General features: G+C 35.2%; 1 protein-coding gene and 1 long non-coding RNA gene across 2 annotated transcripts; one reads left to right on the top strand and one right to left on the bottom strand.

Moving 5' to 3' along the window:
* Positions 1-4,151: 4,151 nt before the first annotated feature.
* On the top strand, positions 4,152-6,486 carry LOC137713320 (uncharacterized). The gene is made up of 3 exons (XR_011065295.1): positions 4,152-4,291; positions 5,179-5,440; positions 6,232-6,486. It is a non-coding gene; the product is annotated as an uncharacterized lncRNA (long non-coding RNA).
* A 1,603-nt stretch (positions 6,487-8,089) lies between these two features.
* Positions 8,090-13,654, bottom strand: LOC137713315 (KH domain-containing protein At1g09660/At1g09670-like). The gene is made up of 8 exons (XM_068452600.1): positions 13,521-13,654; positions 13,169-13,279; positions 11,001-11,086; positions 10,686-10,825; positions 10,091-10,225; positions 9,887-10,003; positions 8,755-8,898; positions 8,090-8,679 (listed from the first exon to the last, which is right to left on the bottom strand). Exons 2-8 carry the CDS (start codon positions 13,264-13,266, stop codon positions 8,521-8,523), a joined length of 879 nt encoding a protein of 292 aa, XP_068308701.1. The 5' UTR covers positions 13,267-13,279; positions 13,521-13,654; the 3' UTR covers positions 8,090-8,520.
* Positions 13,655-14,226: the final 572 nt, after the last annotated feature.

Below are 14,226 nucleotides of genomic sequence, written 5' to 3'. Positions count from 1 at the left end.
TTATACGCAGAATATATAGATTTGTACGTACTTTGAGATCTTTATATGGATAGAATTTCGATCGGATCACTCACATTTGCATCAAATCCCAAATGAAGATGTAGGAACGATTCACTTTGGGGGGTCGGTCTTCGTCCTGTCCTGAAATGACTTTGGAACAGCTTCCTTAGGTAATAGATTGTCCCACATACATGCATTGCTGCAACAGATTTTTTCGCACGTATAAACTGCAGCATAAATGTTCGTTCCAATGTTAAGACATAAAATACATATAATTCACTTCAAAGACCTCAATCCCCGGAACAAGTAACCTGGCTAAAAGCCCCGCCCAAGTCAATCCGCCGATACCACTCCCAATGACTACAACATCAGACCCTTCCCTACTCCACAAGAAGTTCACTTCACTCGTATTCAAAATAAACATTGAAACAGGAAGCAATTCAGTTTTTACTCCAACTCCAGCTAGAGTGACCAAAAAAATATATAGAGATAAGAGCTAGCTAATGGCACATAAACTACTTGGATACAAAATTTACTAGTACTAGAGCAATCACTCATTCTATATCATGGAATGACACACCCAAACTCAGCCAGAGTTCTTCAACCGCGTTGAGCATATGCATCCATTTGTTTGACATCAAGAAGTCAGTAAGTAATATAATTATTAGTGCAATTTAGAAACTAATCAGTAATCATAATATTATTTTAACATAAAATTATTTATTTATTAATCATGATCCGCGCCTAAAGAAGAGGACCTTGACCTACCACTATGACAAAAGTCCAACCATATATTGGACGCCTACTGTACATGAATAATCATGACGTTGTATTGGAAAGCGATTGGCCTTATATGGACAACCCAATCAACGTAAGAAGTAATCAAACACCTTCAAATTCAAATATTTACAAATATGCTAATTAAATTATTGAACCTTTTTCAATTCTACTTTCAAAGACATGGCTTAAAAATCCGATTTGGAGATTACGGGATACTAAGGGGCCAACACGAAATAATTTAAAAACTCAGTACACTGACCTCAATAATTTGAGGACTTGCTATGCACTAATTCGATTTTAGGTATGCAGGTTAGGCTGTATGGCAAGTCCTCTAATTATTGGAGTGGATGTACTGAGTTTTTGAATAATTTTGTGTTGGGCCCTTAGTATCCTGTAATTACAATCCGAATTTTTAAGACATGTCTATGAAAGGAGAAATGAAAAATGTTTAAAAAATTTAATTAGCATATTAATAAATATTTGAATTTAAAGGTGTTTAGCTAGTTCTTACGTTGATTGGGTTGTCCACGTAAGGCCCGTTGCTTTCCAATACAACGTCATGATTCTTCATGTACAGTAAGTGCATATAGTCGTAGGTTAAGATCCTCTTCATTGGGCGCGCAAGAACCTTTGGGACACAACCCACATGATGTTGTGGGGATTAAAATCCAAATTCTGGTGTTCAAATGATACACAACTTGGAAGCACTGGGTGATGTTACTGACCAACAATCACCTAAATTGGCATCATGATTAATAATGATTAATTTTATGTTAAAAAGATATTATGAATTACTAATTAGTTTTTAAATTACACTAATAATTATGTTACTGGATTTTTGGTGTCGAACAACTGGACGCATATGCTCAATAAAGTTGACGAACTCTTGTTTGCCATCCTCATGTCTAAAATTAGATTAAATGCAAAAAAAGAGATTAAATCCAAAAAAAGAGATTAAATCCAAAAAAAGATTACCGATTAGCTAGCAATTCTGATAATAAAAGAAAGTGAAAATCCACTTGTTACCTTAGCTACTTTAGAGTACTTTTAACCAAAATGTCCTCTCTCGCCACTGAATACTCAGTATATTAGTATTTCTTTTCATTCAGAGTTCTTAGGTTCAATTCTCATCAAAGACGAATTTGTACCACATTATTACTAGTCCATTGTGAGGCTTAACCTACTCCCCCACCCCCGAAGTGAAAATACTATTGTTTGTTAAAAAAAATGACATCTTTCTCAAAAGTGGGAATCTGCTACCTATGTTTTTACACAATATTTATTGGAAATATATGCAAATAATATAAAGGAATTCAGTTAGGATCATTTCTTGTGAAATTAATGAATTCCAGATCGCAATCTCATTCCTACGAACCGTTGCATGAACATCGAACGTTGCCAAAAAGAGGATTTAGTTGCATCTAACCCAACTAGACTGCCTATAAACACAAGGATCAAACCATCGTAAATTAGTAGCCTCCTAATTCTAGGGCAAGATGATACCCTAGATGCTACACTATAAAAGAAAAAAGATTACTGAGAAGGGAGAGAATGAGAGCTTTCTTTCCTCTCTAGAGCTAAAGACAAATTGTTCTTCTTGGTGTGTTTTCTCCTTTCTCCAAAGCCTCATTATATAGCGGTTAGGAGGGAAAGAGAAAAAAGAAATGTGGGACAAAAGACTAAAAAACAAAATACCTTATTCTGAATCATTAATATTGGTGGTTTATATATTATAAATATCATATAAATTCTAAATGTTGTCCCAAAATTAACGTTAAACTGTGAGTCCATAGAGAGTTAGAGTCCATAAATAATCTCACTGAGAGATTCCATTTCTCATTACTACCTATTTCTTAGAATTTATGGGTGTGGAAACGCATCTTCCATGGCTTCCGATAAGTCTTCCATATGAATGTATTTACTGCTACTTCCCAGCACACGTCCGAGAGCCATGGATACATATCTACTTCAGAGAGTAAAATTGGAGACGGGAGAAGGATGAAAACAAAGGAGAGGGGAAGTGTGAACCTGCCCTAAAAAAGCTTTGGACATGTTTTTTGCAGAAGAGTTGTGGTCTGTACCTCTTTTGGGTTGGAATAATAATATTATTTGAATACAAAACTTAACACATTGTTGATATGAAAAATAAACGATATTTTAGAGTATTAAATAACCCACCACTTATAGGCCTTGATTGAACAACCGTTAAATGAGAGATCTAACTCATAAACATTGCAGCCTCACTCTTACTGATCATCTAAAATAAATTATTGTGTCGTTATATGTATTACTACATCAATTGAGTGATCCTCACCTTCTAAGTTTTCAACATGTCCTCGTTCTATGTAGGATTTGTTGGAGTATGAGTGTGATTCATACAGTTTGGTAATAATCCTTGTTGTCTCAAATTGCCATAAAGAAGTCTTAATATGTTTATGAGAGTTAATTCAACTTTTGTTTGGATTGAAACTCTGTGTTAATAAGTTTAAGAATAGAACTCGTATAAGGATTTGGTCTTGTATTCCTTGTAGGATTATTATAGGGTAATCCAGATTTTGTAAGTTCTTTCTTGTGCTAATATCGTTTGGTAGATTGTCTCCTATACTAATTATAATAGGAGAATCAGTTGGGGACATTCGATACATATAGGTGTGTGTATATATATGAACATTAGTCACTGCTCTTACAATATCTTTGTTTATCTCGTTCCAGAGACCTATTATTTAGAAAGCAATTGTGTTTTGCTAAAGAGGAGAAGGTTAATAGTTCCAAAGCTGCATTGGCTTCTTCTTCTACATCGAATTCTGCTGGTATGTTTTCTTCTTGTCCTTGCACTGCAAATTTGTTCTTGTGCTTCGTGATTTAATAGCATATCTATGATCTATAGACCGTGTTGAGTATTTGTCTTACAAGATCTTTTTGTACAATTGGAATCAAAACTCCATTTCTACCATGTAAACAAACTAGAGGAGAATACAAACAACCTTCTCACAATGACCATCATTTATAGTTTTTTACTTTAATTTTTACACTGCAACAGTCTAATTTGTAAAAGATCAACTATATAAAATAATCAACCAAATCAAAAATTGTTCTTTATCCTCTTGAATAACCGTTATATAATTATGAATTAAAATAAATTTTCGCGTAAATTATTTTCAAAATATGACCTAAAATAACCAGTTCGAATCATTTCACAACTAGAGATAGACTTCAAGTCAAGATAAAAAAGAATCGAACATTGTGCAACTAGTAATATGGAAAATACGTGGATCATACGGAAAGAAAACAACATTTTTGTTGTTATTCAAATTTAAAAAAATAAAATAAAAAAAAAAAGAAGGAAAAAACACAAAAAGCGTGGTTGGTCAAAGGGGAGCGATCTCTCCAAACTTTGAGAGAGCGAAAGTTTCAGAGACGCAGAGTTTTGGAGAGATGAGTGAATTTTCTGGTTGCAGATCGCCGACTTTGTTTCTATTATTCGCTTCAATTTCTCTGCAATTCTTTCCAGGTTCAATTTCAAAATCATTATGCATCAATTATGTTGATATATATATATATATATTTGTTTTGTATATCACAAAGCAAACGAATTTTACTTTATTTTATTGGATTATTTTGCTAGTATATTTGGTAATTGAATTATCTCTGTTTGTTGCTTTCTGGGTCCGTTTCAAATCACTTGTTTGGTTTCTGAGAAAAAGAAAGTTCCAAGTTTGTGTTTTTTCTGTTGTTAATTAGCTAAAAACCTACCTTAACCAAACCCAAGTTAGTCATTGTTTGTTTAATCTTGTCCTGATTTTGTTTCCCCGCAAAAGGAAATGCTTATGTTTAAATTTGAAATTTGAGATTAAGAAAAAAAAATCCGAATTTTGGTTTTCTTTTTGCAACATTGTCTTGTTATGTATACTTTCTTGTTGCCAACTTTGAAGTGGATTGTGTATCTGGGTTATCTGTTTTTATGGAATCCAAGTATCGTAGCTGGATTTTCGAATGTAATCGTAGCGGAAATCTGTGGTTGAGTGTAGTGTGGGTTAGAACCTTTGGAAAATGAACAAAAGAGAAAATGTACATATTTTGCAACATCTCACTCTCAAGTTTGAGTACTTGCTTTGGTAGCTGCAAATTAATTATGTTTTAAGATTCTTGGCGGTGAAGCATCCCTTAAGCATCGCATGATTTAATTGAAGTTCTAGTACTTTAAGTCTTGAAATTAGACCTTACGATAGACTAGATCCTTGCTTCTCATAGAACGCGCCTTTATGTGCCATGAGGGGATTAGATGAACAGATGAAGGAATGAGATGTGATGCTTCTTGATAATGTGATATGTATATGATTAATTTTTTTCTCATGTTACCACGATAAGATCTATTAACTTTTGGTCCTTTTCGTTCAGGCTTTTCTGATGATTCATCTAGTTCCAAAGATGGTAAAAAATCTGAGAGTCGTTCTACTTCCAGCCACACTGGGTCTACATTGGTCATCATATTCCTTGGACTTGTAGTAGTTGCGTTGTTCTCCTTTTTCCTTTTCAAGCTATGGCAAAAGAAGAAACGAGACGAACAGTATGCTCGCCTTTTGAAGTTGTTTGAAGAGGACGATGAGCTTGAGCTCGAACTCGGTCTTCGGGATTGATGTACTGTTCGTTTACATTCAAGGTGTGCCTCCAAGCCTTTTTTTCTTCTTCTTTTCAACGTGCAAACTATTATTTCCTTCTTTTGAAAATTGTTTTAGATTTTCTACTCTTTAATTAGTAGGGTGTCAGAATACTAAGAAACTACTTAGAGCATTTTAATTGAGAGATGCAAATTTACATTTGTACTTACAATTTCCAGCAAGATGGGTATTATTTTACAACCCCTTAAAATTCACCAATTGGAGGGCTTTCTGGCCAACAAGAACTGTAAAATGCACACCCCCCAAAACATTTTGCATCTTCCATTGGAGATGCTCTTAAAGATATCAAAATTGACATCAATCTTTTATAGGAACACCAACGGTATAGTGGGAATTCTAAAGATGTGTTTAGGGAAGAGTAAGAGTTATTATAAGTGTATTGTAAAAGGGAAAGACCACTTTGTGTACAGAAGCCTATATGGATCAATATAAAGTGAGATAATATCAGGTTCTAATCTTCCGTTGTTTTCATCTAGAAATCTAGACTCTGATGGTTTTTTGAGTACCATTTTCCTTTTTACTTGTGTTTTGAATCTTGATCATACTCTAATTTATGTAGATGATCTACCAAAATTTTTGCGAGCATTTTGACCAAACAAAAAAATTGCGAGAATTTATCAAATCCTTGAGATATCCATCGCTTACTGTATCCTGGTTAAGTTTGGAAAGTCAGTCGGTTTATGGTATTTCTCCATATGGTTAGTTCTATCTATATGATTATTGGTTGATGAATTATTTCCTAATGAGGGAAATTTCTTCTTTGTTTTTGCAGGGTTGAATGGATTTTGTATTTGAAAAACTCTCTCCTAACCAGGATGGAAGTTTGGTGTCTGGGGTTGAGGTTAGATAATTTCTGTCAATTGTGACATTTGTAATCATATCTTCAAATGTAATCTTATCCTTTTATATTTCGTTTTGTTTTTGGGTATGATATCATACCATATTTGAGCTAAAGAAAGGATACTATTTCATGTGGAACGCTGAGGTTCACAGTCAGTGTGTATAAATGACCTTGATTTTGAATTCACCTGCTTGATTGACATCAAAGTCTTAGTAAGTTGTCTGAATCTTTGATATGATTTAAGGCAACCGTAAGTCGAGTAAGCCATTATCGCCATCTGCTTTCAATTGGTTAACTTTTGAAGGGTTCATTGTCGAGGTTATATGAAAATGACGGCAATACAATTTGCAGGGTCAGGCTGTCTTTCTCAATACAAAAAATATTGAGAACTTAGTCATCTGGATCTAGATAGTGGTATCATTTCTAATGTTTCAAAGCTACTTGTTTTCTTTTTGTCATTGTTTGATTTTCATGTTGATCTGCTTTTAGAAAAATTTGATATTACAAGATTTCGGGCAAATCTGTTTATCTTACAGGTGATTTACCACTTACCAGCACAGTGGTAAGCTTTACGTGCGATCATTTCATGAGTTCCATGATGATCCTGTTTACTTGTAGGCGAAATCAGATACTAGGCAGGTTGGAGCCAAGTATTTATAACGTAGAGATATCTTTTTATTATTTTTGAATTATTACCGGCGCAGTTGTCCATGTTTTAGCAATGCATTCTGTGTGTCGTATCTGTTCTTTACCCAAAATTTGTTACTTTTGGAACAATAATTCAGTTGTGGTTCGTTCTCGAACTTTTTGAACGGTTTGTCGAATTTTGCTATTTTAGTTTGGGAGTAAGCTGTGAATGTCCACGTAGGACCTTCGAACCCATAATTTCTGTTTTAGAACTCATATATAATTGTCTTGATGTTTCCTCCTGCTCACTCCAGTCCCTCCCTTTCTATGTCTTATGATCTATAAGGTATCTCTAAACTTATATTGCCTATTGCCTTGTCTTTAAAGTAAAGACCGAAGAGGGTGCCGGAACTGTTAATTCAAAACCCTGTTTCTGTGACTGAACACTGCTTCCAACGATGCTTGATGAGCACCCGAAAGAAATGTAGAGTCCGTTGTTTCGTGTGTTGTAGATGGGCGTCACAGTAGCACATATGCGAACAGATTGTGTTCATATGAAATAATGGAAGGTTTGGTTTGCAATTAGCGTTGTGATTGTTGAGATGAGACTCAAATGTGTTGGTGGGTCCTATCTTATTAGCTGCGAAAAGGACAAATGGATTCGACATTACAAACCATAATTTAAATACTTAGAAAACCCATGAATTGGACTGATTAGGTGAAATACTTTATTCAATTCTCTTTCTCTCTTCCCATTTCAAGTAAATATGTACGAATTTCATTCCTTTTTTTTTTTTTTTTTTTACAAACAATACCGTTAGTGAGTTATGCAGTTGGTTGCCAGGGGAGAGGATTCCCTAGGGATCGAACCTGCACCATAGTGCACTTGCTTGGCAACTGCAGTAAAGCGTCATTTATTGTATAAATTTCATTCTATTCCTTAACAATTAACATAAACGAAACGTACTTTTATCACAAATGATATCACTAACATAAGCTACACTAAGAAAAAAGAAGAGTTTGAACTCGAAACACAACGAGTTGAAAGAAAAAAAAAGGTTATATCTATCAAAATAATCCACCACTTGCAACGTAACGTTGACAAATGACAATGCTAACGGGGAAAAGTGAATACAGTGAAGCCAAAACCGAGTGACACTAATTAGAAACTCATCTGAACTTTTTATTTTTATTGCAAACAATTGCACAATATATGCATACAAAAACAAAATTAAAGCTAGTCAATGAGTAGCATTTTGCCTAGTACAAGATGCTGGAAATGATCACAGAAAGATTCAAACGACGGCCTACAAGCTAGAGGCTATAAGCTACAATATAACTAAAGAATAGTAATGTGTTCGCTATCAATGGGATAACACACGAAAGAATATATTACCGTGGACGTTGAAGGCATGTCGCACGGAACTAGTGAAGCTGTTGACCCGTCTGAGAGGCCGGAAGAAGGGCTCGAAATCAGTTCATCAGTTTGTCAATAATGCCTCCCAATGTGTTGGAAGTCAAAACTTCGACAAGTCAGATGTGAATGTTTCTGTGATTAAAATCACTCGCGATCAGCATATTTTGAGGATTTTATTATTTTCCTGTCTTGGCTCGTTTCATCCCTGTACTGTTGAAGGGCGACAGGCTCGGGCTTAGACTTGGGCTCATACTAGGGCTCTCTTCCCTCAGTGTACCGTTTAACATAGCCAATTCTCTAAGTTGTTGCTTCTTATAGTGATCGAAGGACTCGTCCTGCAAGAGACGGGTTAAAACTTGTCCAAGAAAATGAATTAAGAGTCAAAACTACATGATCTATACTATTCATACCACAGGCTTCAGAAGGTTCTCTAGTATTGCCACTGCATGATCCAACCGAGCGTTGATTATATCCTCCGGAAATTCAGCCTCCACCAACACATGCAACGGCTCATTAAGATGTTCATATCCAGGCTTATCTTTTAATTTCTCTTCCTGAATAAAAACAATGTACACGGAGCATCATGAAAATCAGAATCAGTACAAATATGTAAGGAGCTAAATGATATCACTGAAACCTAAAATTTGACAAGGATACATGAGTATTTTTCAAACAAATGACTCTTCAATGAAGTTTGAAAATCGATACACCGCCTTCCATTTTTAGTACACAATGCCATTCAGAAAATGTCCAACTTATTTGTCATTCAAATGTTGAGACCAAAAAAATATAAGGATAAAAGGTTAGGCAAGCGAATTCAAGATAAGCTATACAAGAGTAACCAGGTAAAACCCCAGCCGAAGATAAAAGGAGAACAAAAGAATAAAGAATAATCAGGTACAATCCCAGCTGAGGATGATAAGAAAATCAGTAATTTCCTAGCTACCTCCATCTACGTCATTTTCAATGGATCAAGCTGTTTGCAGTGAGTTGCAGTATGAACTTTTTTCATGATTAAATGGAGATTATTACTATATAGAGTATCACTATGACGAGGTTTCACTGTACTAGCTTTTTACTTCAACCAACAACAATAAATATATACATCTAACCTACCAAAACAACAATGCAATATATCTAAGGACAACTGTAATCAGAACAAGAAATTATTTCTAAGTTTCTAATTGATTCGCTAGGATTCTCATATTTGAAAACTTCATGAGCATTGTAGCATTGAAATACGTAAAAACTACAAAGGAAACACACATCGCCACTAGATGAAGATGGATAAGAGCTATCTATGCCATCACCTACAATTTGATATGTCCTTATTTAGAAGTTTGCAGGTGGCAGACAAAAAAATAAGATATCTACGAACTTAGTTTTAACGAGCCAAACTCCACCATAAATCGGAAAAAAAAATCTTTTGTAGAATGCATGGATTGATGCCTCTAAAACTAATATGGATGAGCAAATTTAGAATTAATTTTTCATGAAATCATGCCATTGCCAACTAACTACTCCAAAAAATATTAACACTACCTTTACAGAATCCTTCACAGAGCCCCGGCCTCGGATGTACACCCTACACTCTGTCATGGCTTCAACTCTTTTTAAGGAGTTCCCACGTGGTCCCAAAATTCGGCCAACAAAATTGTACTGCCAAGTTTGGAGTGAAAAATTGTTAATTAAAACAAAAAGGTTGAAAATCAACTCTATACAAATCATAACCGCTTCCTTTCTTACATGTGGATATTTGTCAACCGGAACATCAAGTCTAATAACTCTCTTTACAATAGGGGTGGCTGGAATTCCTTGCGCCCCAGGCCAGCCCATAGAAGGAGATTGGAACGGGGCCATTCTCTGGATATGTCCATTGTCCTATAGGAGAAATTATCATGAATGAAGATTCACACATACAAACAACATAAGACATGAGCAAAACCTAAACCCTCTTCCCACTAAATCATACACCATCAAAGAGTTTTATTCAGCTACGGGTAGATGATTGAACTACAAATGGGGGAGTTGTTTCAACAGTAACATATTGGAATTTGGCTTGGATGGCCACCAAAACATTACAAACTGGACCACAGCTCCGGCATAGTGTCTCACAGGCTTCTCAAACATGCATAAAAATCCAAAATCTCATCTTACATTTCAAGAAATGAAGGTTATACTGTCACACATGCAAGAAAATACTACGCCCTTGTATGCTTCTAATACTCTGGAAAAAAAATAATAATTAAACAATGATATTGAATTCAAGCCACAACAAGTATGGTAAAAATGTCAAACAAATTACAAAATACGCATAGCCTACATCTATATCTAGCATTACCTCCATGTGTGTTCCTGGCCATCCCTCCAAATCCATTGGTCTACCATTCGCGTTTTGACTTAATGACCTAAATGGACTGTCATGCTCAAATCTCTCATGATCTGCAAGAGTTTGATTGAAGCCTGATACTCGTCTGATCTCTGTCATGGCATCAAAAAAGTATATTGTTTATGGGTTAAAAGATAAAAAGGTGGTCAAAACTTATTTTCAACAACAAAAAAAGTTAGTTCACAAGAGAGAACAAAATTTAATGTGACATAAAATTTAGAAGTGGGCTACATAGGGGAAAAACATTAGATAGAAATTTCATCTAACCATGATTTAGAAGTCTGCTACATTGGGGAAATATTTGCAGGAATGGTCCCAACTTTTGCTTCTCTGCCAGTAGTTCAGCCAAATATCTGCCATTACACCAGCCAAATCATGTGTCAACTCCTAGCATACTTCGAAAAGCAGTATTATGTAGTGCCCCCTACTAGTTGACATTCCAAAAGTGAAGTGTATTAATGTAATTTGAGAAAGAATATTATCACAACGTTGTTTGAATGATTGTTTTTACGAACTCAATTGAAGTATTACTGGAAAATGGTCATGATTTCAAAGGGAATGAGCAACATGCTCAAACATCGTCACTTCATCTTCACTTGTATGCATGAAGTGAGATGTGCATCAATGATTCAGAAAAGTACGAACATCATTACAATGGACAAGATGACTGGAAGCCAACATAATAAAGAACATTAATATGACTAAAAGGATAAAAGCAACCCCTCCAGCCAGTAAAAGAACAGCAAAACAAAAAGAAGAGTTTCTCTGAACTTTGAACAGTCTAAAATCCACAAAGAAGACTGTGATTGAAATTTGTCCCCAAACTCCACTCCCTCCCAACAGTAAAAAATCTTTCTATATCTTTCTTACCCTTCCTCCCAAAGCACTACAATCACACCACAACTCCATAAAACTTCTTATGTGAACCCTCAACCCTTGAACTTCCTCATTAAAAATTGCAAAACAACTTTCTGGTATAACCCAACTTTCACTCAACATCTCCGCCACAACCAAACGCAACTGGGTAATGACAAAAATAGGTTCAATACTTTTTGCCACACACTTGCGCATCATACACCAGCGAGCAGAGACATTAGGTTTACAGCATTCAACCATGTCACAAGTGTTTCACCTTATAGTGATCCATATGTTTCACTCAAACATTATACACCAGTCAGGAGAGACAGGTACTAGGTGTCTAGCTTTCAACCATGTCACACATGTTTCATCTAACCATTACAAATGGACAAGTGGGGTCTGGGGACTATCTGACACAATAACAGCAATATGTATAACAACGGCAGTGATTTGGGTTCCACTTAAAAGATGAGAGAAAAAGCAGGTGAGCATGAAAGTAGGTTTAAAACTATGTCTCACAACTTTCACCTGCCATGCTAACAACACTTTTCCACTGAAGAGCATGATCGCATCAAAAGAATGAGTGGGTTTGTCTTTTTCCTTTTATGCTTTGATTCAATATTTAGAAATATATAGCACTATGTATGATATGAAAGCAGCGGATGGGAAGTGAAATAAGAATTTGTCTGGTTAAAGCCCAATTTGCAAGCACTCAAATTACCCTTTGAAGCTTATCCATGTTAACAAGTTCCTGAGAATTACTTTGTTCGATATTCAATGGGGTTCGCTGGCTATAGAGATCAATTAATGGCATTTAAAATATAAAATAAAAAATAAATAAAAAAAAGAAGTCACTTTTGTCTGAAATGTATGCAAAATCAACTTCCCAAACGCACGTACGAAAGTAGCAATCAATTTTTTTCTTGATTGGTATAACAAATTGACTATTTATGGCATTTAAACAATATTTCTACTTCAAATAAAGTCTGAAATTCCATCGCAAGACATATCAATAAAAACATAAACATTTAATCTTGAACAGTAAAAGAAACCAGCAATCTAGATATAATTTATCACATTTCAGGAAGATAAAAAAGTAGTTAAATTACAAGGTAAAGTGAAATGTCTGCAAGAACAACAATCTCCCAAATATGAAATCATTTACTAGCTCCCTTTAGATATTTTTCCATCTGAAACTGAAAATCAAATGGGGTTTATGTAATTAACTCCCAAAAACTCATGGGGCATGCTCGAGGACTCGAAAGTTCATAGAGCAGTACCATCTTAATCCTACTAAAGATACTAAAGGAAATATAAGGACTGAAACTCAAATACATCAGAAAAGCATAGGACAGCCACATATATGGGATAAAACACATAATCCCTTGAAAACTAAAGTATTTTCTATGAAAGACAAAATTAATAGAAAAGCCATCGATGTATAATGTATTTATGATAAAACCACCACTCACACCGACAGAAACTGTCAAGTACATATCACTGGTAAACTATCAACAAGGAACCGAAATGAGATCGAATTAACAGGTAAAACATTAAATATTAAGCAAATTACTGACCTCTCTCGGTCTGCAGGGAGAGAAGACCTGCGTGGAGAAGCATGGACTCCAGGAGGTGGGTACTGGAAGTAACTTCCAGGAGGGATTCTCTCCCCCATACCACAGGGACTACTGTACATGTCAAAGAGCCCACAACAGAAATGAACAAAACCACTTCAGAAAACGCAGAAAATATGGCATATCACTATATAAAGGTCAAATGAGCAAAACCCAGTTGAGAAAAACACCGATAAAGCAATACCTTCACAAGAAAATTGAACCCACTTTGAAGAAAACACGCAGCACCCAATAGAACAACACACAACCCAGCAAGAAAAAAAAATACCATGTACTTACAGATAGAGAGGCTTACCGGACGGGAAGGAGAGACGAGGGAGGTGGGGGCAGAGAGATTCAAATCTTTTCTGCCCCTTATTGGAGGTGGGGATTGGTGCGAGAGAGAGAACAAAGAGGCAATCCCTACTACACCACCAGTCTCAATGATCCCTTCCTTGTATTTATGTTCAATCAAATCTCACTCGTTTTAGTTTTCCCTTTTCTTTTTTTTTTCTTTTTTGGGCCACTGCTGTATTATTTTTGTTGTGCCGCCCACCTGATCCGCTGCCGCACGTTGGGGTTAGCTGTTAGCATGGTTTAAAACCCTCGGACTTAGGAGAGATTTTTTTAATCTGATGGAAAGACGGCTTGATATATTAGTGTCATAATATAATTGCAATAGCACTTGAAAAAAAAATGAAGTGTTGAAAGTAAACCTGAGCACTTGTATTATAATATTTGAACTGTTTTTTCCCGCACACTTAGAGCATATGTTTTTTTGGTAATCACTTAGAGCATATTTAATTTAATTTGATATTAACAAGAACTAATATTAAATGTCTTACTTACTTAACTTATTCTTTATACAACTAATCACTTTTATTTTTTTTAGAATAAACAATATTATTTATACTAAAACGGATGAGTTTTACCTCACAATGAGTTAGCAATAATGTGGATATGTTTACTTACAGGTGAAAATGAATACCATTAGATCATAGTACTAAGTGACACATTAATAT

The sequence above is a fragment of the Pyrus communis genome, chromosome 1, assembly GCF_963583255.1.
Source record: "Pyrus communis chromosome 1, drPyrComm1.1, whole genome shotgun sequence".
In the NCBI taxonomy this organism is placed as follows: domain Eukaryota; kingdom Viridiplantae; phylum Streptophyta; class Magnoliopsida; order Rosales; family Rosaceae; genus Pyrus; species Pyrus communis.
Note: the sequence above shows the minus strand (reverse complement) of the source record. Positions and strands in the feature narration are given on the sequence as shown.

Bases quoted from the DNA above. Each gene is read 5' to 3' on its own strand.
- LOC137713315 (XM_068452600.1), bottom strand. From the start codon at position 13,266: ATGGGGGAGAGAATCCCTCCTGGAAGTTACTTCCAGTACCCACCTCCT. The intron at 10,004-10,090 runs GTAAGAAAGGAA...CAAACTTGGCAG, and splicing joins CGGTTGACAAATATCCACAT to TACAATTTTGTTGGCCGAAT. The intron at 8,680-8,754 runs GTATGAATAGTA...CGTCTCTTGCAG, and splicing joins AGAACCTTCTGAAGCCTGTG to GACGAGTCCTTCGATCACTA.